General features: G+C 35.7%; 1 protein-coding gene across 1 annotated transcript in view; it reads right to left on the minus strand.

The window, feature by feature from the left end:
- Positions 1 to 20,774: 20,774 nt before the first annotated feature.
- Positions 20,775 to 25,689, minus strand: part of Pdzd8 (PDZ domain containing 8) — a 245,494-nt gene continuing 240,579 nt past the window's right edge. Inside the window, exon 15 of the mRNA XM_089105143.1 lies at positions 20,775 to 21,380. Coding sequence (XP_088961269.1) covers positions 21,327 to 21,380 — 54 coding nt within the window. The 3' untranslated portion in view covers positions 20,775 to 21,326. The remainder of the gene's footprint in view (positions 21,381 to 25,689) is intronic.

Raw genomic sequence — 25,689 nt, forward strand, 5'->3', positions numbered from 1 at the left:
CAAATGATAAAGTGTACGAGGGAATTCCATTCATCTTGCACACAAGGCTGTATAAGCCAAAAAGTTTAAATTACGGGGGGATGCGGTCCAGGATCCAAAGCCACTAGCACTCTTCAAAAAGGCCAAAGCGAGTTTTGAGGGAATTTCTCCATTGATAAATTACGAATCGGTATAACTACGAGAGCTGGTGGCAATGTGAGGTTGATTGGTGACTATATGGAGAACAAAAAATTTGATATTGTTACCATTAGCTCTCAGTTTTCCCACTGCTAATGCAACAGAGCTCATAACCTGTTTTTTTTAACATGAAGAATTGCTGAAGTGATATTGACATTTGCATCAGGTGCTGCAGCAAATGTTTTTCTCAACATGAAACTGGCTGGAGCTAGTTGCAACATTTCTATGTAGCTTACATAGTTTGATAAATTATTGCTACTGCTCACCAATGTTCCATTAATGAATACATTAATTTGTTTGGACAAGTTGTGTAGGATACAGGTTTCATAGGATAATCCGTCGGCAGCGATGAGAGTTTGATTGTCAGACTTTTTCCTCACCACAACATTTAAATCAATAAATTTGGATGATAAATCAATGAAATAATCTTCATTGTAAAATATTTTAAAGTGTATATTTTCTGACAGGGGTGGTCGAAGATGAATTTTTTCATAGTAGCCCTACTTGACAGTGACATCAACATTTTCAGCATTGAATATATTGAATGACAAGATGATTGATGGATGCGATTCTCTGTGGGGGAGATAGGCCATATTAAGAGTAGAAATCTTTCTTTGATCTAACAATCTTTTTCTCCTTATTGGTCTTCTTTTTTTTCTTCAAAGTCGTTGTTGATGTCTTTCGCTTCCCACCTGAGTAGAGACTGATGAGTAAATGACTACCACACACCGTTTTTAACCCCTTGTCATTTTGCTGAGATATTAATTGTTCTCCAACAGCTCTTGCTAAAGATCTAACATTTTCCTTAAGACTCTCGTTAAAATTTTTACCCGAGGCAGAGTTCTGTAGTGTTGAGAGAGCAAAATTTGTTGCAGCCTTTAAAATATTTTTTCTGGCAAGGGGTAGTACAGAACGAAATAGCCTAGCAAACCACCTAGACCCATAGTCAGACATTGTAGTACGCCCCTTGTAATCGTCCAATCCATGACCTATTTGACGAGGACTCAGAGTGGCAACATAACAATCAATGTCAGGACAGACAAACGGAATTCTTCTTTTGTTAACGTAAAGCAACAGGTCGAAAATGACTTGTAATGACACGCAAACCCTTTGTTATAGCTAAAAGATTTCCGATTTCACTTCTTAATTTTAATAGACAGAGATCCAAATATAAAGTGCTTACGGGAACATACTGGATATGTCCTACATTTTAGTGGTGAGTATTGTTTTCAATACCTTTCCTCCGTAGAACACGTAGAAGGGGGATATTTGAATTACTAATTCTTGACGGTTGCACTAATGAACTGTAAATAAATATACAGCTGTCCGAGGAGGAACTAGGTGCATAGTCTGCATAGATAACATGTTTCTTGCCACTAACACTTTATGCTTTAATAATATTATCTTTAAAACCGAACACCTCACGTAAATTTTTCAATGAGGAGAATTCTTTTCTCCTCAAATGGATTGGTAATGTAAATTCTCCTTTGTTCTGTCGAATAGTTGAAGGTGAAACTACCTTTTTTTCTACTTGCAGTGTTTTGTTGATAACTCGACACATTTCATGCATATTTTTGCATTCCATGTAGGGTATGGTAGCAATGGGGTAATCATCAGGCATAAGTTGCCACTGCACCTTCATCACCGAATTCAAAGGGTCTTATTTTAATATCATATGGGGTCTCCTTTCTTAGAACATCATACGTATTCTTGATAATACAATCGACGAGAGAAATTCATATCTACGTTCAAATTTAATGGCTGGGGAGTTTTATTCAAATCGTCATAGAGAGGTTCGGAAACACTGGACATGATTGTCACATAGAAATCATTGGGCATTGTGTACGTCTTCAACGCCTATCCAAGAATAAAATTCAGAGTTGTACCCAAGTTAGCAAACTGGAAACTGTTTCTTTCCACCCTGTGTTAGAGTCTTTAATACTTTTTCAATTTGATAAGAACCACTGTCTTTAGCTTTTTGCAATTCATAGTCGTAAAATCCTCCCAAAATCTCATCATCTTTGCTGTTTCGTAATTGATAGGTCACGGGTTTAGTATCTAGTACTTTTGACAGTTTAAAAAGTTCAGTAGACCATAGGTAATGTCCTTTTTCAAAAATATTGCTTGTGCGATTGATCCGAACTGCATCACCGACGGAGAATTTGCTTTTAATTCCACTTTTGTTGCTTGACGAAGAATATTGTTTGAGAAAAATTTCAGGTGTATTCTCACCATGATGAACCTCGAGGACTAATATTTGACAGGGATCGATGTTAACGTTGATTGTAAACATGCATTATTTTATCCAATTCTTGAATAAAGGCAGAAGTATATTTGAGTATGAAATATCTGAAAATGAGAAAACGAATGATTCTAATTAATCGCTCAGCCAATGTAACTTTGATTGAGCTATGACCATGGTACAACTCTGTACAATATTTAACAACAGTTTGTTTACATGTGAATTGATAAACTCAGGCCCTCGATATGTCTGAATTTTACTATAGGAATCTTGGCCATGTATTGTTTCTGGAGCCATTTCAGTCTCCTCCCCAAACTTAGATTTCAATGGAATTGCATAGGAATAGCGACTAAAAATACAAATCGTAAATCAAATGTACTTATAGGGCTCATTGTATTGTCGCAGCATCTCATCGAAAGCCATAAGTTCAGCTTGCATGATTTGCTGTGGGTAGAAGGCCTTTGTTTTTCAATATTGATTACCACGAAGTCCACGATTTCGATGAAGAGTATAGCGCGGTTCATTTTGAAGAAATTCTTTTGCTACACGCTGATGGCCAACAGAGGCATGAGCAAGTGTACTGGGCGAACTAAGTCGTCCCTTCTCACCAACATTTGCATAGATACATTTCAGAGTTTCATTAATTTTGCATATATATGTGTACTTCTTCTTCTGCTACCCTTTTGTATACTAACACTGGCGGAGGCGGGGGCAAAAAGACGTTTTCCTACCTTTTTAAGTTGAATCATCACTGTTGTAGATTAATTTGGGTGTACTTATTAGCATTAGCGTTTTAAAATCATCCTTTTCAGAATTTTCATCATCATCACCATCATCATCACTTACTGATATCTATTCTTTTAAAATCTTTCTGTTAAACAAAAGTGCTTTGGGAAAGTTCGATGTGTTTAAAATATTTCAGAAGATTTGTTTCAATGGATACAGTTTTCTAGTGATTTGAGACAAAACCAGTTATTAGATAAATGAGATTGTAAATGCTGTTACCTGGAGTGATTTGCTTACTTGCAGCATCAATTTGAAAATAACTGCTTTAATCACAATAATTTAACAATCTTCTATCCCGCTCCCTATAGGAAACTGGTAATAAATCTAATATTTTTGGAATGTCCGATAGTAACGGTGCAGCTGCTGACACAGATGAAGTACTTGACTCTTCTGTCTTATCTGCAACACTCAAAACACTGATGGGTTTTATCTGATACGATTTTTGATTGGCAACACAACGAAGTGCCATTGGAAAAATCAGAAGTTTCTGATCATCAGGTATTCTATTGTCATTAAGGAAATCTCTGAAATTACCCTCAAAAGTTTTCAGTGGAAATAGAACCTCATTCATTTCTGTCAATTTATATAGTTTAGCCATATTTTCTTCTTATTATGGAAGAAGAAGATTGCTAACAAGACCGACAATTATTGCCAATAAAACTGTGAAGATACCTTTCTCCGCCTGAACTAAATGTTTCTTTTCCGTTTTTGACTGGTTTTCTCTTGAAAAGTGCACGAACAGAGAACAAAACAAAGAACAAGTATCTATTGTGATGTAACTTCTTCAACGTCAATGTTTCAACTAAAATTTTTTTCTGAAAACCACCGGCAGATATACAGTTATTTCGCGATCAATAATATTACTAACAACAGGTAGTTCTTCTGGTGTATTTTGATTAAGGTTAATTACAATGTATCCATATGGTTTGCTAGTTGCCTGATTGTAAGGTGAAAGCAGGAAGTTAGGTTGACCCGGTTATATTTGTTCGTTTAAAGTTATGAGGGAACTTGAGGGAACTGAGTACAGTTTAATGAAAAAGAGTTCCCATACATTTACTCTGATGAAAGAGATTATGTAAGACAAAGGTGACGAAAACATTTTCATGATGGGAACCTACTGTGAACAATTGAATCATTTCCTGTGTTCATTGTTCTATCGATTTGGCCAAACCATCAAAAATAAACCAAGAATTTTGTTCAAATACATTGAACACAAAATCCAATCCCTTGATGAACGTAACTTGAGGTTCAATTGCCCTTATTCAATCATATGACTCTTGTTAAACACTATAGCAATAGTATATATTTTATCGACGTTAGATGTTGATCCGCTGATAATAACATTTCTCGGCGATTCTGAATTATTTTCATCAAAAGTGTTGTTTTCCCATTCATTGATGGCCCACAGAGAAAAGGCTCTGAAAGGTGTTGTAAACTTGTGCATAATCTATGAATCACTGTTTCTTGAGCATGAGATGCTATTTAATGAACATCAACAACTAAGGTAAAATGCAATACTTTACCATATTAAATATATTTACATTCAATTTTTTTAACAACTGTAAAAAATTTCTTTGTACATAGACAAAAATTCTTTAATAAAATATATATTATACAACAACAACAAAAAGCTTGTGCACACACAAAACAAAGTGCACAAAAAATTTTCTAAGTCACTAAAAGATACCGGTGGCGATAGCCAGGTGGATGAAGGCCACCACCCTGGGTGACGTGCCCCCCGAAGGTTTTGGGAAATATGTGTAAATGAAGTATAATCACACCGAGACTTTACCTACGATTGACACATTCGTCTCTATTGGAAGTTAAGTACTGTACAATGGGAAAAGTATTAAAACCATATCTACAACATAGACCTTGTTGGAAATGGTACTCATAGAGATCTTTTCGATATTTACAGTAAAATTCTTATTACTTTAACAAGCGAATTGCCGACAGTTTTGCCTGTAGAATTGTATTTTCAACAATACAATTCCTATAAATGTCCATGTCAAAATGTTTTCCATATAGTGCGTAGGTACTCCTTTGCAACGTCTTTTGATTTTCTCCTTGTAAGTCAGTATAAAGTACATCTTCGGACTTACAAACATACCACGGGAAATCTTGTCGCTTCTCGTTTCTGATTTAAAAAATAAAAATTGATTTGGTACCCGACTTTTGATCAGTTTCGGATAGATCTCCCATCCCAGTTGGTATAGTCCATCCGAGAGCTGATGATTTCGCCGTGCGCCAAATCATTGATTAAGTTTTCAGTTTTTACTTTGAAAAGTAGAGGATCCGTGTCCCCATAGCAGGCCTCTACATGTTCCTTCTCCGGCCACTGTACCCTAGCCAAATTGTAGTAAAATTCTAATATGAGCTTTTTAGAAATTTCCAGGATGGCACTGTCTCCAGCAATATTTTTATTAAAGACAATGATTCTTTTTCTTCTGTTCAATAGTACCATGTTCGAGTCAATGATTGAAAGGAAGTGTAATTTGGATCGGCAATAATTCGAGCACACTGTTCGGGATCAAAAATAAGAGTTTTGACTAAATTGAAGGGCTTTTTGAATCTTCGTGACATTGAAACCGTTGTTGTACATGCATTTTAAAGCCACATGATGTACGACAAAATTTTCTTCGGCAAGAGGTCGGCAATAAGTTTTTGTTTTGAAGGTGTTCAATGCATTCCATTCTCCTTGACCAAATATCTGTTGCAAGGACTCAAATAGTCCGTAGACACAAGTCTATTAATGCATGGAAAAACAAAGCCTTTACCGTATCTTGAAAATCCAATAGTATCTTCCCGTCAATATAAAAAAAACACCAAAACGGCATTGTCCTCAACACTGCCAATGTCTGGGAAATCAGAGGCTTGAGGGTCGTTGAGCCATTTATAGTCACCGCAGGGTTGAGCGTAATATACCACCATCCACGGAAAATACCCCCACGGAAAATGTCCAACGGAAAATCCCTCGTGAAAAATACCACCCTCCCCGCCGAAAAAATACTCCCCCGGAAAATCCCCTCGGAAAATACCCCCCCCCCCCAAAAAAAAATCCCGGAAAATATCATCCCGGAAAATACCCCCCCCCCCCCCGTGGGAAGTAAGAATTTCCAAATTTGATAATTTTATTTTAGTTTTTTTTTATTTCCGTTGGGAGAAGAAATTTTGGTACTTTTGTATTATGCGCCACTCACTCAAGTTTACGCTGTGTAAAATTTGAAAACTCACCAGTTTTTTCGTTAGTTTCTTTCTTACTTTAGGAATAAATTTTGGCTATAGATTTGCATATTATTGGGAGGAGGTAAATTATAGCAGGTCTGCATGCGAAATGTGTTTGGTAAACAAATTTTGCTTATTAGATAGATAGATAGAGAAGTGTATTTTAAAGCCAAATATACGGCCATGAACACAGTAAAATAACCTAAATGAAACACTACATTAACCTAATAATAGCACTTAATACTTGGAAAATGGTTATTGAAAAACAGAACTTTTAACACTTGGTAAAAACACTTAATGAAACATTGTAATTACTTTATACTGGGATTTTTTTTTAGTTAAGAAAATTTCCAGATATCTCGCTATTCTTCTGTAATTTTTTTGTGGGTTTATACCTAGAAAGAATTATTTCCTGATTTCAAACTCTCCAAATGCTTTACTCCCCCGTTAATTATCCCCCCTCCCCTCACGGAAAATACCCCCGTGGAAAAGAAGGCTTTCCAAATTTGAGAATTTTATTTTAGTTTTTTTTCATTTCCGTAGGTTAAAAGAGTTTTGGTACTTGTTTATTATGGGCAACTCATTCGAGTTTACGCTGTTTAAAACTTTAGAAAAACCAGGTTTTTTCGTAAGTTTTTTCAGCTTATCGCGAGACAAGACAAATACAAGTGACAGAATATATAGGAAATATATAATTCGAGCTGTATTTTCCGGTGGGAGGAATCACAGGGGGGAGTGGGGTTAACTCCTAGAACCACCCGAGGGGTATAGAGAATTCATATCAAGGAATACTGCAACTTACTTTTCCCCCGTCTTCTCTCCAGCTGGGTCAGTTTCGAAGATACGGTCCCCAAGAAAAACAGACCCACCCGTCATTGACCTCTCGATAAACAAGTGTTGACCAATGTCAGTGATGAGTCCGATTTCCCCCCGCTAATCTTTAGGATTAGTACCATTACTCGATGAGGAGATGAAAAATAGTGCCTATACCAAGATTAAATTCCTCGTAAATTTTGTCCGTATTTATACACACAATGTCCAACAGAGTAAGCAAATCACTTGACAAATACATCTTGCAGTAGTCAAACCCATTTTTACATCCTCCCTCTGCCCACACTTTTTTGAAAAAGCTGTATTCATCAGTAGTACTACCTACGATCGTGCAGACTTTCGTAAAACGACTCGATTGAGGAAATAGTCTCCTCGGCGACTCTCGACAGAGAATTATAATAAGTTAATGGTACACGCCATTGACCGTTAACATTTCCTACAAACCGTTTGGAAATGGTTGCTTGAGAAGGGGGAAGCATTGCAGCCGTTATTGTTTTTCTGCACCTGAATCGATTCACTCAAAGATTTGAGGGAAAAAAGCTGAAGGAATCTAAGAAGAGAATTTTATTCTTGTACTCAACACCGTCTTCAACATATTTTTTCATAAATTTCAAAACAAGCAACTTTTCCGCTGATTTCGGTATGATTTTGTAGGAAAAGCTGTCTGCCGCCCATGCATCATATATAGCTCCTTTTCTTTGAAGGTGTGCCATTGCTGGTAGCATATATCTTAGATCGTACTTGGAGTTGTGTATAAAACCCAGAAAAAAGAGCTGCTGTTGATTTTTAAATTACAAGTGTTACGGGCCCGTCCCCAAAAGTTACTCTTCCCCGTTGAATTGGCATAAACATGGTGATTATGATCCTAAACAGCATCTTTCAGTGTGAGAGCACCTACAAACCCAACAAACTGTCCCCTTTTTCTAGGGCACGTTGCTCCTTCAAACCCAACAAACTCTCCCCTTTTCTAGGGCACGTTGCTCCTTATCTGATAATGACATGGGGTAGTTGACGTGACGCAATCGCGAAATGGTTTTACTAGTCGTTTTTATTAGCCGAACTAGTAGTTTCTCCATTTTACCCTCGTAATCCATAGTCACAAAAAAATCCTTCCAACTGCATTCTGTTACCGGAATATAGTCGGGCTTGGGCATAGGAACAAGCTACGAGTTTGTGTTTCTTGACTATATTTGGTGGCCTTGATGGTTCAAATACCTCCAACAGTTTCGCTTTACAATCCAACTCTACTTTTTCATTCTGCAAAAAGGAAATTTTGGAATTTTTAAAATTGTAAAGTAGCTTTGTCTCCGGCTGGCATTTCTACCCTTTGATTGCCATTACGTTTGCAATATTTCATATGTTCTTTGAGGGTTCGTTCGGTTTTAAATGGGGAAAGACAAATGGGACAATAGTGAGTTTCCCATAAATTTTGCCTTAGGTAACAATTTGGTGATTGTAGTAACGGGGAAAAAGATCGTATGAATTTACATCTTTGGGGGGCTCATGGACAATCCAAACCCAATTTTTTCCATTATCTACCAACACTGTCCTCATTGAATATAAAATCTCTTTTTATTTGATTTCTTTCCCCAAATTCCATGTCATATTGAAGAAACACTACCCCGTGCCCAAGATTTTCATTTGCTTTTTCAAACATGGTTATTTCTTTTAAGGACGCCGGATACTTTCCCTCTAAACAATGAAAATTTACTTTAGGGAAATTTTCTCCGTCATTACAGGAAAATTTGTCGAGATTTTGCATTGTTGCACCATGCACCAGAGGTCTATGATCTGCTGCCAAAAATGCATATTTAAAACATTGCGAACCCGTGTCAAATTTAAAGCCCTGGACCCCCCTCCCACCTGTATCTGACAATTCTGGGTGGCAATTTATTCATCGGTGAAAAGCTGTCCCGTCTTAAAATAATTTTTTTTTAATCCATTGCGATTGACATCAATATGTTCAATGTATAAAACCATGGGCACGCTTCCCTTCTAATTAAATGTGTCCAAAGTGGATATTAGTTTATTAACTCAATTAAAAAAGTCACCCTCAAATCCGTTTAATCCAGGGTAAAAAGTTTGATTCCCAGTTGAAAAATGAAAATAAAAAAATTCTCCTGACGTCCCTTTTTGTAACTAAACTTTTTGATTAACTGATGCCTTAATTTCTCCCTGACCGCCCCAATTCTGAATCTTAGTCTCAATAAGTTCTTGAATTCGGTCTGTGTAAGTGCGGAGAACATTGACAGGGTCCGTTAAAATAATAGCCTGTCAACTAGGTTCTCCTCCGGAGGATTAAAAACTACCCTGTGTGTTTGCATGTGCCCTAGAGCAGATTCTAACAAAATTAATTCACGTAGTTCCGAGGAAGTGAAGTTAATTGCAAGTCCTGCACCACCTTGCATAGGACTCAATTCACTAATATCAAAATCAACGTCAAAAATGTCCCTGGAAACATCAGAACCAACAATTTAAATAAGGCTGTTCATCTGTTCTGGCGTAAACTGGAAATATGGGGGATACTAAATCACGTTCCTTCACTAATACTTTCTTATGATGATTGTCCTGGTGAAAGTGGACAATTATCGATGATATGTTAAAGTCCTGGGCCAGGGAAGGTAATCGATTTCGTACCTTTCCCCTGAAACTTAAATGAACGGATTGAATGTTTTCATTGAGGAAAGTCTTTTCACAGTTATATTAGACTCCTCAAAACTTTTTTTGAACTTGGATTTGTATTCATTTTATTTATCAAACACATGCATAATAAATTACAGACACTAACACACACACAAACACACACACTAACACACACAAACACTCACAAGCACACGCACAGACAAAGTAAGACATATACATAAACACCCAAATACACAAACACACACACATACATACATACATACTTGAGGGGGGGGGATAAATTCAATTTTTTCTTACGTTTCATATACAAGAGCTGGTCAGTTCCTGATGACTCGGAATGGTTTCAATTAAGTCCCAAAGCACGTCAATGATGTCCCTGTTATCGTGTCCAGGAGACTCATTCTCTCCCGCAACAGCTGTAGGACAAACTGTTATTTGAAATTCCTGGGGCACGATGGTAGATGGAATGGGAGTGTTCACGGGCAGGAAAGTATTATCATCAACCATTCCCTACCCTGACGTCGCTATTGCGATAAGTCTACCACCTACCCAAGTCCTCGATCTTTTCGTCGGATCAGTCTAGAATAAAAAAATAAAATATAAAATGACTGAAATTGATTTGAATTTTCTTAGAATTTAATTAAAAAACTCGAAAGTAAAAATGATCTATTCGAAAGTAATAGTTCTTTGTGACGTTTTTTACTTAGACTTTTTTTATTTGTGATGTTTTTTTTCTTTTCTTTTTAAAATGTTTTTTCTTTGTGACGATTTTTTCTGCGAGACGTTGTTTTCTTTGCGATGTTTTTTTCTTTGCTTTGTGAAGTTTTTTCTTCGTAACGTTTTTAACTTTTTACCGTTTTTTGGCACTTTTTAGTTTTGATATTGCTCTTTACTGTCCTCTGAAGACCCAGGATCGAAAATCATTTTACGAATTAAATTCAAAAGTACAAGAATTACTTCTAGGAAGGGTTTTTTTTAAAATAAAGACGATATATGATATACAAACACATACAATTCAATGACATAGCAAACGCATGAAACCTATTGCTTAGAATGTTATTCTAAGAATGTAATATCATTGACTTTATGGTTCAGATAGCTAATAAAAAATTCAAAAACGAAGTTCACAAAAATTCTATATCATTTTAAGACATGAAATAAAGTTTGAAAAACTGGTTAAAAAATGTTCAGAATCAAAAATAAGTAAGATTCGCCTAAAGGGCTAAGCCCGCAAACTATCCAAAGACAGTGTTTATGCGCTTTTTAGCTTTGATATGGCTCTTTACTGTCCTCTGAAGGTCCCGGCTCAAAAACAATTCATGAATTGAATTCAAATGTTCAAGAATAACTAGTAGGGAGGGGAGTTCTTTAAACTCGCGATGATATATGATATACAAACACATACAATTCAATGGCATATCAAGTGCACTTAAACTGTTGCTTAGAATGTAGTTCTAAGAACATAATAAAATCATTGACTTGTTATTTCAGATGTCTAGAGCATCGTTCTCTTACCGTAGGAAATCTCAGGTCTAAAATTCGATTCCTACACCAGACAAATAATTCATTTATTCAGTGGGTGCGGTCGGACCTATTAATAGAATACTAATGATTTTATTTAATTGTTAATTCATTAGGTGATATCCGTCGGTTTCTGTCAATGTATTTCTAGGAATCCAAGAACAATTTATTTATCATCGGCTTGTTACCAAAACAATTTTAAGTCCACCCCCCCCCCGCTAGAAAAATTAAAATGTTCGGTATAAAAAATAATGAGGTTTGCCTCAAGAGATAAGCTCGCAAACCACCCAAAGGCAGTGTTTATGCGCTTTTTAGTTTTGATAAGGCTCTTTACCGTCCCGTGAAGGTCCAGGCTCAAAACATTTTATGAATTGAATTCAAAGGTTCAAGAATAACTAGTAGGGAGGGGAGTTTTATTTTCAAACTAAAGATTTCATATGAAACACACACACATACAGTTCAAAGTCATAGAAAATGCATGTAGCCTATTACTTGAATTTTAATTGTAGGGATGTAATAATATCATTGACTTGTTGGTTCAGATGGCTAAAGCATCGTCCTCGTACCTTAGGAAATCTGAGGTTTCACGTTCGATTCCTCCACCAGACAAACAATTCATGAATTCAGTGGGTGCGGTCGGACTTATTAATAGAATATTAATGATTTCATTTAACTGTTAATTCATTAGCTGACATGCATGGGTTTCTTCCAATGTATTTCTAAGAATCTAAGAACAATTTATTTATCATCGGCTTGTTCCCAAAACAAATCTAAGTCCCCACAGAATAATTAAAAGGTTAAGAATCAAAAATAAGTAAGATTTGCCTCAAGGGCTAAGCTCACAAGCCACCTAAAGGCAGTGTTTATGCACTTTTTAGTTTTGATATTGCTCTTTACCGTCCCCTGAAAGTCCAGGTTCAAAAATATTTCACGAATTGAATTCAAAGGTTCAAGAACAGCCAGTAGGGAGAAGAGTTTTTAAATGAAAGATAATATATGATATACAGTTGCCTGAAATTTGGTAACTAAAGGGATTGTAAATGTGTTTCGATAACTCAACCCCTTCCACTAAGTATATGACAAAAAAACTTAGACCACTAGCCTGCTCCTATGGTATTTCAAAATCAATATCGATATCGTAACTTCTCTTACGAGACCTAACTGTTTACAGTTCAATCACTTTTCAAAGTGTTTTTCTAGCTTGAATCAATGTAAGTTAGTCTAATGTCTATTTGGAACTGTGATATTAACTCTCCATCAATTTATTTATATCCACGATCAAGGCAAAAAAAATTTATTGTGTAAGAATTCACTGACTCCAGTGCAATGAAACTTGAAGCCACTCCAATTCATACGGCGCAATGATGCATGAGAGCCATTGAACTCTCAGGATCTACTGTGCAACTAGGTCATTGCACTACTATCTCTCAAGGATAGAGATCACAGTGACATTCAAGAGTGTCTGGTCTTAAAACATTTCACCGATCCTGAAAAGCACCTGGCCTTGATACAGTTCACTGATCCTCATAAGTACCTTGACAAGTGAGGGGTTTCTTACTTTCTTTGAAAAGGCGTAGAGCTCCAATCTTATCCAGACTAGGCAATCTACTAATGTGCAAATATACAGCCAAATTATTTAAATTCATTCTGTCACCCGTCTCTTGTATTTTTGTGGTTACGGAACCGATTTTCTCAGATCTTACATTCTGACCAAAATTCTTGATAGTGTTCTGACTAATTAATAATTACCAGAACGACTGCTGATGCACATGGAACTGGAATCAAAAGTTTTGAAAGCACTAACATCTCTAGCGTAAAAGGTATGTTGTTGAGCCTTGTCCAATGTTGATTATTCTTCCGTCAAAATTCAGGTTAACAGTTGTTTCCCGTTGTCAGGTCTCTAATTCCAGTTAACAGACGACTTATGAAAAATAAATTAAGGGTGGTACGAGGGGGAAACAAATATTCTCAAAATCGTAACCTTTCTAGATTTTTTTTAATGCCAGAGAATGTTAGTACGCCAATTTTCTGAAAAAAAATTGTAATGCCATTTTCAGGAAAAAAATATATATACATGTGCAACTATTGCTCGTTTAATAAGATGGATCATACGTCAAGAAACTCAATTTTTGCTCAATAAAGACAGCTATTTTCACTTGAAGCTCAGCCAGTTATTTTTGGTATGATGTATACCAAACACATCTCGTAAATTTGTTATGACAGGCTTATTTTTGGATTTATTCTTGGATGAATTTTATGTGGGCCGGTAATAATGTGTGTCAATTATTTTTTTTGCAGAGTTTAATCCAAAGCTGATTTTTTTTTTATTCTTGAAAGTATTGTTTTAGATTTAAAAATCAATAATACGCCCAAGGGAATTTTGCTCAATGAAAAGCAGTTTATCCTTTTGGGTATACTAATTAAAATGTGTCACATTTTTTATATGGGTTTCTCTTTTTGATGTGCTCTCGGATGAATTTTAAATCTACTTTTCTGAATTTGTGTTAATTTCGTCTTTTTTAGGGTTTAGATTGGCTTAAGAAAAATGTCGTTGAATGACAAGGGAATTACCTTCTGGTAAATAAAAGATTTTTCTTGTGCGTTTTAATGAGTTTGATTTCTTTGGTGGGTTCAATTTTCGGAATTGGATTTATGCCTGGATGAAATTTGAGTAAAATAGAGCTTTCTATACTTTAAATTTCAAATGACGAGATATTCTCTGTGAGTTGAGTTTCCCCCGTCTGAACTTCATGTGGTTGGATTTTGTTCACCTTGACTTAGTAGTTTTTTTTTTAAGGATTAGATTTTTAAGTTTTTTTTGTGGGTTCATTTTCTGATACACTCTCAGACGAATTTTAAGTGGGCTAGCTTGGAATTATCTCAGAATTGGTTACTACTTGAAATATTCGTGAATGCCCAGGGACTTCACTTCTGCTCAATAGAAAGTTTTTTCGCGAGTTTTTACGAGTTGAACTGTTTAGATCTATTTTTGTCTGTTCATTTTTTTAGATTTGAAGGGTAGGGTTGAAGGACAAAACCTGCATCGTTTAAATTTTTGCGGACGGGGTATTTTATACGAGATGGGTTGAACTTCTTTTAATTGGATTTTGCTTAGATAAAATCAACAATTTTTGGTCAATTATTGTTGTTTTCATTTTGTGTGCTTATAGGTTTTGTAAAGTATAAGTGAATTTGCTTAGAAAGTCCCAAAATTGGAATGAAAAAGTAAAAGAAAAATACTTAACAGCTCGAAAAGGGAATCAAGATCTTAACAGACTTAAAAATGAAATATTGCCTATGTTTCAAACTCAACAAAATGTAAATTTGACAGATTTACATTTGACAACAATTTAACAACATTTGACAACAAAATTCGCCATGGTCAGAGTCCTCTAGGACAGCTTACAAATTCTTTTCAATTAATTAGATTTATTTACTTAAATAAAGTGATTTAAATAGATTGAAATGCTAAGGAAATGAAGCTCCCTTAGAATTAAGTTTACAATTCTAAGGTTGAGCTGAACTACAGCTATAGCTTCTCTAGAATTGAGAATAGAATTAAGGGAAAACTCACAGCAGTGTATATGCAGCAACTATAATCCTCAAACATTGACTCATGGGCCTACTTTGAAGGGAAGGGGGAGAACTTAGAGCTGCAATAAAAAAATCTTGCTACTGTCATGAAAAGTGTTTTATTTTCAAAGATAATTTTGGCATTTTAAATAATTGGTTTTGGTTTAAGCAACCAAATTTCGCAGCTACCAGTCTTCCTATTCCAAGTACAACCTTGATCTTCATCATCAAACAGTTTCTTCGAGTCTTCCAGCCACTTAATTTAGCTTCCAATTATTCTCTATTTGCTCTAACTCTTTATCAGCATTATATTAATGCGTTTTATGGACTTCTCTAGCCTTACCTACCTTTGGTGAACTTTTTTCTTAAAAGAAAGATTCCTTTTTCTTTCCTAAAACTATTTCTATAAAAAAACTTTCTTAAAACTATTACACCCCCCCCCCCCCCTATCGCTTAATTCTATGTTATTACTATTCTATACAATATATCAAACTTTCATTTCAAATAACTGATTTTGATTTTTCCTAGTTGCTAGAGAAGATTCTAGTTTCTAACATATATGGAGGGGCATAAAGAAAGAAAAACGAGCAAAAATTGGGTTTTTATAGGCCAAATGTAAATACTGAAAAAAAAACACAACAAAGCGAATATTTCGAGAGGACAAACGCCTCTCTTCGTTGTTTTTGTTTTGTTTTTTCTTCGGCACTTTCCTTGGATATATTATTTCGTTTCGCGCTGAAGAATAGAGGCGTCTGTCCTCTCGAAATATTCGCTTTGTTGTGTTTTTCAGTATTTTCATTTGGTCTATAAAAACCCCATTTTCGCTCGTTTTTCTTTCTTTATGTGATGTCAGGCCAATGTGGTTTAAGAAATTATCTTTTATATGGAGGGGCTGACGACTTCATTACTGTGGTACATATCATGCAAAGTACGGTATACATTTTCAACTATGAAGATTTCGAATAATAGTTAAATTTATTCTAAATTTTTTTTTTTTTTTTTTTTAATTGTCTATTGACAAACGTGTTTTGCACATACAGTTTGTTACTACGAGATGTTTGATCCAAGACTCCGTTATATGTAAAGGAGGTTTAATACTCTCTCCCTCCTCAAGCTCCCTCCTCAATACTCGTATGTGCCGTTAACCACGATAATGTAATATTTATTTTGCACAAAAAAAAATTCTGCAATAGGAGAGGAGCTATCAACCCGATGATGTGCCCCAAAACCCGTATAGTATTCCCGGCTGAAGATAGAAAATCGGGAGAACGGTACCTGCGCCAAACTGATGAAAGTCTGCATGCGAAAGTCATAAATATTATTACCCCGCAGTACCCAAACTATAGGCTTAGTCCAAAAATATCCCCAGGAATTAATCGCGATTAGATATAATTGTATGTACCCCTCTCTCACTGGATCTCTTTCTAAACTTACTTAATGACATTTCCTCCCCAAATTGTAGACTAAATTTTAGATTTTTGGTTTCTATTGACGAGGGTCGCCTTTTGCTTACAGTTTGTTTCTATGAACTGTTTGATCCATTGTTCTCTTAAATGTTAGGGAGGCTACTGTTGTGTCCTTCAACCCCAGTTTTTTACGTTACCAGGCTTTTTCCCTCATCCTCAATTCGCCCAGAAAAACTACCCCCCCCCCCCGATCAAGAAAACTCCGAACCATGGAAAATTATCCTGCATGCTAAATTGAGCAGCCACAGAGAAAGTGTAAGGAATAAAAATAACTAAGAAACAAAGGAATTTTGGGAAATTCTACCAATATTTCAAAATAAATGCAAAATATGTGATGAAGAATGTCTTATAGTATTTATTTTTGCATTTTTCTTATATTTTAGTTCTGTTTTCGTGTTTCGAGGGTCTATTTATCAAGAAAGGGTAAGATGAAGTTTAACATTGGGGAATTGGGGTTAAATCAACCCCGAAGACAAACTTATTAGACAGTTGGAAGCTTTTGAACGAAATAGATATCTCAAATTTGGTTCGATATCATAGGGGCTAGAGGGCAAGATAGCAGAAAAAGAACCGAAAGGGAGGCAGGATGCCTTCCAGTAGCTTTCGAACTTCACAATAACTTCCAATTTTTCATCGAACGATCCCCCTCCCAAGTTTCTAAAACAGCCTCTATAATCTGAAACTGGTGGGGAAATTTTTTTGCACTTTCCAGCCCTTTTTTGGTTTGCATTTCCAGGAGTAGTAATACTGTGTTTTTTTCCTTCTGTACTAGGGTCCCCTTAGTCCAAAGTCTCATTTAACTTTCAGACCATTCGGAATTTTTTTTTTTTTTAGCCCCTAGACTAACTTCATAGGGACAAATCCTTTGAATAATTCTTTGTACATTATTTCCCTTGGCCCAAGGGACTTGCGACTGTAAGTTTAAAATTGATCAGGAAAATATTTTGATGGTGATTTCTGGGCCCCTAACCCCTCCCTCTGATAATTATTTTGACCTAAAAAGTAATCTCTGAATGTTTCACACCACTGGGCTCCCAAGATCAAGCATCCTCCTTTTTCGACCATTATATGAAGAATTCTTATAATTTACTTAATTTACACTTATTGATATTGTCGACTATTCTGAACAAAATGGAAACTTTGAAATATTGATCAGATGTTATAAAAGGCTACAAAAGGACTATATATAAAAAAAACGTTTTATGCGTTAACCCCCGGCTTTTACCCCCCTCCCCCCGCGGAAAATACCCCTGAAAAATACCTCCCCCCCGCGGAAAATACCCCCCCCTCCGTGGAAAATAAGGCATTCCAAATTTGAGAACTAATTGAGTTTTTTTTGTCTGTTGGGGGAAGAAATTTTGGTTCCTGTGTATTACACGCCACTCACTCAAGTTGCCGCTGCGTAAAACTCGAGAACAAACCGGTTTCTTCGTTAGTTTCTTTCAGCTTAGCGTGATACAAGACAAAGACAAGTGAAAGAATAGATGGGAAATATACAATTTAAGTTATATATTCGCACATAAGGGGGGGGGGGGTAAAATATTTGGACAGTTTGAAGCACCATATATAAATATAATTATTTATGCAGACCCGCTATGCCCCCCCCCCCTCTAATGTGCAAATATATAGCCCAAATTTTTCTCTAAAGTAAAGAAAGAACTAACGAAGAAACCGGTTTGTTGTCGAGTTTTACACATCGTAAACTTAGCGAGTGGTATATAATACACACGTACCGGAATTTTTCATGGGGCGAGGGACGGATTTCCCGGTATTATTTTAAAATATCAGAAATTAAATTAAGAAAAAACAAGTTTTGTTAACTGAAAGTAAGGCGCAACATCATACATTAAAACGAAGAGAAATTATTACGTATATAAAAGGTGTCACCTCCTCCTCAAGACCTCGCTGTACACGCTAAAAATGTTTTATAGAATTTTAAAACAAAGCTTATTACCTGTATTCTAAATAAATGGCTATTGTGTTTCAGGAATCATTCTTAAAAAATTAGGACAAAAGTCAAAAGAAAAAAAAGTTAAAAAAGGCAAACGGGGGGGGGAGTATTTTCCGGGAAGGTATTTTCCACGGGGGTTAAACGCCGAAGAGGTATTTTCCGCGAGGGGTATTTTCCGCGGGGGTCTTTTCCGGGGGGTTAATGCCAACCATCCAATAAAGGTTCTAGGACAGGGGCTGGTTACTCTCATATGACTTTTGACTTTAAAAAGGCACTAGATCTATTAATTTCCGTTAGAATGAGCATCCTCCAAATTTTCTATAACCATGAGGGGGGTTGAGAAGGGGGTATCTCCCTCCTATATGTAATAAATTTTGTTCGTTTTTGGGTATCATGTCACTCTTTGCTTTCATAATAAAGGTTTAGACTAGGGTTAGGCTAGAAACATTCACGGAAATCAAGAAGAAATAGATATCAATTTCTACTTCTTCCCTAGAACCAATTCTATATTTATCTGAAGGTTCAATGAGAGTAAGGATATTTTGGCATTAAAATGCAGCCACTGGGGTGTCTGCCCTCCCCCCACCTAAAAAATGATCCACAACCCCTCATTCACAATAGCTGATGGGCCCTTACACATCATTGCATATAATTTTATGAAACCTGAAGAACATTAGTTTAGTTAAATGAAGCTTTAAAATAAATATCTAAAACTGTTTGTATAGATTTCGTACATCTTTAGTAGTAAATGCGCCTTAGCACGGCAGTAGGGCCTCTGAAACCAGGAATTTCAATATACCGCTTTTTAATAGTTCTTAATTAAATGGCTAAATTACAAAATTTACCCGATGACATTTTGGCACCACAAAACGTTGGTGGAACGTTATCAAAACGTTGACAAAGTTTTGTGGCACCACAAAAATTGTCGTTTTGTACCACAAAACGACAGAAGATGCCTCTTTGCTACTTTAAAAGTGATAACTTTGAATTTCTTTTCTAGTCAGCCATCTCCCGATACTTAGGATCAAAGGTTCGATACGATTATCCCTGCTAAACGAAAGAAAAAAAAAGGAAAAAACAAACGAATAACCACGGATTCGTAAACAACGTTCTCGAGAAAAATTAAACAATTCTCATTTTTTAGATAGGGACTTGGAACGTATACAAAAAATTTTTCTGATATATTAAATTTGATGGTGTAATAGTTATCAAGATTAATCTGTTTTTAGGGGGGATCGTGACTCAGGGGGGATTTCCTCAGGATCGTGACTTCTGGTTTGTAACTTGTGAAATTTACATATTTACAATAAAAAGTCGATTCTTCTGATGAATATAGCCTACATTTTACTTTTTTTATCGGAGCTTATATTTTATACATTCAGTTACTATTAGCACTAGCTGGTTTCATTATTTACATACCGTTTGGATGAACTGTTTGACTAATAACAGCTTGTGCTATGAGTAGAATAAAAGCTCGAGTATCCAAAGAAATTCGTGTATTGGCAACCATGGATAAGCAAACTCCATGGAAGGTCCAAAATAGGCAAGGAAAATTGAAAATCAAAATAAAGATAATTCTAAAACATTTTGTTTACAATAAATTATTAGCTCAGTTTTGCTTATATATGCAATAACTCTAAAAACTATTATATTATACACTTGATATTTTTTTTTTTAGTTAGACCGCTCAACTGAATAAAAAAAAACAAGAAAACAAAAAGGATAATAAAAATTGAGTCAAAGACGGGATGGTGGTACCAAGTAAATTGAAAAGCGACGAGCTTGGCTAACTCACTAGATGGTAATCGTGATTACTTACTTAGGAGATACCCGTCCTTGTGAGACGTTTGGCGGCCATAGTTCATGTACAAGAGCTTGGTATAATGCTCTATCTGGCACGTTGCAAAATAATTTGGCTTCCTCGACATTTTCGAAGTTATCTGTCAACTGCTTTCGTGGACGAAAGTCATGAAGAGATGTTTCAAGAGAAAATTGTGAGAACAGCTCGACTCCATTCCTTTGATATGGCTGAGTTTTAAATCTTGTATGCTTCTAGTGAGGTCTATTTTAAAGCTAATTAACACCAATATTTAATTATTACTAATATTTATTATTACCAACAATATTAACAATAATTATTCATTATTATCTCCACCCTGAAATGCCTTATAACAAAAAATTCAGCTCCTTACAGGCGCATAATAAGTAAACAGGGGAACACCAAAGAGAAATTACTTTCTTTTAATGCCGTGATAAAAATGCGCTTAAATTCCATTGGTTTACGCCTGTGAAGTGTTTTACATGGAAATGACATAATTAATTGAGTGAATTCGGAAAAAAGAAGTCAATGACTCCGCCTTCTTAAAACCTGATTCGTTTCCTGTGTCCAATATAAGTCTAGAAAATGGAAAAGAACAAAAAGTTAAATTTGACCTGATTTAAATGATTTTGTGAAAGCGTTGTTTCTTTGTGGTAACGCTAAGGCACTTACGCAGGGTTTTTTTTTTTAGGGTAAGGGGTCCCAGACGTTAAGAATTGATTTTATCTCGTTATTTGAATAAGAGGTACCATGGGGGACGATTTCAGAGGGGAGGTGCCCGAGGCCCTCTATGTATATCCCTGGTAACACTGTAGTCACCTCTGCACGTATATTAATAAGCTTTCGTTATGCCATATTTTAGAACGGAAGTCAAAATAATTAATTAATAATAATTAACAGATTTGGAGAGCAAAACAATGTGTTTTCGGAAAAAGGACTGAATGTACTAGAAATTTACTATAAAATAGTGAGAGTAAACACTAGCGTAGGTATTCATATTGTGCAATCTTGACGAAAGCTTTAATCGGATAAAGACAAAGAAAATAAAACAACAATAAAATGATCAATGACGGCAAAATCATCTACTAGTTCTTAAGCAGCAGCATTGCTAGAGACGGCTTCTTCCATTGTTTTCTCAGCTTCAATCTAAAAATAAATGATATTATATTTATAAGTGTTCCTACCCATAATGTGTGGGGTCATCCCTAAGACTTGTCCCTAAATACTAAGACTCAAGTACACCTATGATTAGAAGTTACATAGACATTATATACTTTGGACTGCTAACAAGATTGCCTGCACGACCGAAATTCTGTAAAAGCAACTCCGTGGCCAAAGCCAACCACTGGCCTTCAGAGGCAATATCTGTTTCGTCAGACTGTATCCTTTAGCTCTAACTTTTCAATTTTTTCCAACTGACTGTGTATTTATTGACAAGATTGGCCAATAGGTAATACTAGGAAGACTACTCATTGACAATCTTGCCTATGCCAATGACATTCATCAAGTCGATCAATCAGATTCACCAGATGCCTCTGCAAAAAAAGTTCAGAAACAGGCAGGCACCCTAAAATTAGTAAAAAAAAAAATTAGCACGGAAGTAAGCATCAAATTCAAAATCTATGGCAACCATGAAGCATGAGCCTTATACCATATAAGGCATGAGCCACCAACCATAGACCATAAGACAAAACCCTCCTGATATTTACATGGTGGAACAACAAGTAGTGGCAGTCAACCTATAACAGTAGAAGGTAAAACAAACGGAGTTTACCATAAATACATCGGTGTCATAACAGGAAGACTACTCGTTGATAAAATTGACCACTTGCCACGCGAACGACATTGATCAATTAACAACTTTACGCAAGAACTTGCGTAAAGTCGAGAAATAGGCATAAAGTATGCACTAAGTCGAATAAAATTGGAAGACTTTTTAATATTTGATAATCCCGTTTCCTTTGAAGGTGTAGTTATCCTTGGGATAAAGAAGACCTCCGTCCATACGGCATTCCTAGGGCAGAACTAAGGTAGATAGTCATAGAACTAAGGGTTGAAAGATTGGACTGATTTTGGGTTGACGCGTGACGAATAATATCCACTGGGCTTGTATGCAAGATCTGGGACTGAATTTACTTGGACTCACAGGCGAACAAGTGAAACCTGAGCCTAATAGGCTTGACTACTTGTAGTCTAAAGGTGGAATACCAGGTCATAGGATTGACACATGACCAACAAATCCTCTCGACTTGCTGGCGAATGGTGAAACCTATAGTTTTCTAAATGTTTGGTTAAATGGCACGGGTAAACAGTGGGAGTAAGTAGGGCTATGACTCTCTTATTGGACAAATACTTGTGTCTTAGTTTTTGGAAAGGTACACCCGCCGAGATTCTCAGGCAGGTTGACCAAGAATTTAAAATTGACACAGGACCGTTAGATTGCCGGGAATGAGAGGCAAACAAGGCACACCGACCTTTAGTCTTAGGCAGGTAGACCAAGAAATTAGGATTGACACAGGACCGTTAATTTGCGTAGAATGACAGGCGTCCAAAGTCAATGGTACCTGATATATTTTCTTGGTTAAATGGTACCGATTGTGATATATTCGGCACTATAGCGATCTTTTTTCCAAGCGTTACCAGAAAATTATAAGTAGTAATTTTTACTAAAACTTGAGACACTGAAAACAAACCTTAAGACAGAAGTAAATTGCTAAGTACTTGAAAGCATTGCACTACCCTTTAATTCCCCACTCCGAGCTCTCAAATACAATTAGAGTTTTAGTAAAAACAGTGGAGATGTTTACATTTTTTTTTTAGCTCGAAATTCTATTAATTAACTACTTAGACTGAGTGACTTCTTTAATTACTCTTTTGTGTTTTCTACAAGGATCTAATTCTGCCAGATGTAAACCACTGCTACATTACTTAGTAATTTATGTTCCTTTTAAATGTCTAACCTTGTTAGATATACTATCATCAGATTAACTTAGTTTTCCTTATCGAAGAAGAAAAAACAGAACAGGAACGGGTGAGGTTCTTTACACTGTGAGTCAGAAAAAAAAATTCAACAGCAATAGACATGGTTTTTACCAGTACAATTGAATTGTCAGAATTTTTGAACTGCGAAAATTTTAGTAGAAGTGACAAAATTTTTCTCAGTTTCAATAAAAAGAAAAACAGGTAAAATTTTAAATCCAAGAAAATCGAAGAAAATTGTGAGTAATTTTAAACAGATCATATTTTTACTAGAAGTGAAGGCCTTATTAAATTACTTTTTTATGTCTTTTATCTGAATTAACACACTTTTTCGAGTATTTTATGGGTATTTTTTTCTGTCGTAGGTGGTTAATGTTGAATTCAAAAATTTCATCGATGAGTGAGTGAAGCTAAATTGCACAAGTTTGTTAATAGGGAATAGAGCAACGTTTCACGTTTTTAAATTTCAAGTTTTACAAAGTCACTAGACATGAATAGCAATTGGACTTTATTCTTAAACATTACTGGATTTTTTCTCTACATAATCATTTGCTTTTGCTGAACTTTAGTTTTTTTTGTAAAATTTAGAATCTACTGGGCTATGGGAAGTGATTGGTGGCAATATTTCCTATTGTTGGATATTGTTGGGTATATTGTTGGGTTGGGTTTAAAAAATCAGCTTTAAAAAGTCTTCGTCTTTTAAACGTTTCTAAAAACCAAAGTAAATGAAAATAAATAAAAATACTTTTGTTGCACTATCCACTATCCCAGAATTTTCCCTAAAGAAAACAGGATTTTCCAAAATCTCTTCATAGATTAACGATAGGAAAAATTACCAAACAGTTTTTCGCGTTAGCGTTCGTGTATTTGCGAACGTCAATTTTCTGGGAGATTTTGATGATACCTCATTCTGAAAAGCCTCAAAAATAACCGGAGACGGTGGAATGCTGCTATGCTGACCAGATCACAAATGCCAAGAAACATGTGCTGTTTGATGGTTTTGGGTATGATTGTTAAAAACGTCTTATGTGATGTTTTTGTCAAATTGAGATTTAAACTTCATCATCCCAAACCATGAAAATATGGGGGAAGATTAAAATACTTTTGTAGTCAATAGAATAGAATACTATTTATTGGCTAAAATAGCACAAAAGCTAGCATAAGCACGTCAGAACAATGACAATGATAAAACAGATGTTACGGGATTAACATAAAACAAAAATTTAAATCAATTATTAAAATGGAAAACAAAATAGGGGACAAAAGAGTTTTTGTACCTCATGGTAAACATTTGGGGACACAAGTCAAGTTGAGTATTTGGAGCTCTACAAGCATTGAGTCTTATATTATGGAGGATCGGGGGAATTTCTTAAAAAGGGGGGGGGAGACAACGTCGATGATAGACAGAACCAAGGAACTTGTGACCAAAATTCATGGTAAGGATGTGACGTCATGATTCCAATGTAGTAAGTTCATGTCTAGCCAAACCTTCATCGTATGTAGCATAGGACGTCTCCAGTATACTTTTTATTGCTCTGTTGTGAATACTTTTTATTGCTCTGTTGTGAATACTTTCAATTTTAGAACATTGGTCTTTGGTCAACCCAGGGTGCGAGACAGGGCAAGCATATTCAAGACAGGGTCTAAGAACAATGAATTATTTTAAGGTTCTGGATTGATATGGAAAACCGTTTGAGAGGGGAGAAAGATTTAAGGAGAAAAATACCAGATTTAAATAAGTGGGAAGTGTGGGACTTCCATTTTAGGGTTATTGTCCAACTGTACACCAAGCAGTTTAACCGTATTTAAATTTGGCACACAAAGGTAATTATTGATAAGGGGTATATTTCTTTTAAAAGAAGAATAGCATGGAACTGCTTTTTGGTATGTTTAAGTTGAGTTTAACATTGTCAAGATCATTCTTTAAATTTTTAGTGAGTGAGTCAACTGTAATGTCCGAAGTAGTAAAGGTTTGACAAAGGTTAGGTAATGTCAAATCATCCGCAAATTTAAAAGAGTAGTCAAAACTTGGTTAAACATTATTAAAAACAACTAAAAATGCTAAAGCACCTACTTTAGTCCCTTGAGGTGCTCCACAGGAAATCAAGGAAAAACCTGATGAATCCCCGTTAGGGAGGACTACACATTATGCATGGCCAGACAAAAAACTAACTACCATACATAAAACGAAATCTCTGGTACCAAAGCCCTTGCATTATCAATAACTGTCTGATGATCTAAGTTGCCGAAGGCTTTGCTAATATCAGCAAAAACTGTCAACATAGGAACAATTTAATTCAAGATGATTTAAGACAGTGTCAAGTATATAAATTAAGTAGTGAATGGTGCTATGATTTGGCCTAAAGCCAAACTGATTTGGTTTCATTTTATTTTGTATATCGTCAAAAAGGAAATTGCAAATAAAACTTAAAAAATTTATAGAGAAAATGGAGGTTTTCGATATTGGTCTTAAGTC

Source organism: Artemia sp. Qi Xiang Cuo, chromosome 19 (assembly GCF_049724085.1).
Source record: "Artemia sp. Qi Xiang Cuo chromosome 19, ASM4972408v1, whole genome shotgun sequence".
NCBI classification, from domain to species: domain Eukaryota; kingdom Metazoa; phylum Arthropoda; class Branchiopoda; order Anostraca; family Artemiidae; genus Artemia; species Artemia sp. Qi Xiang Cuo.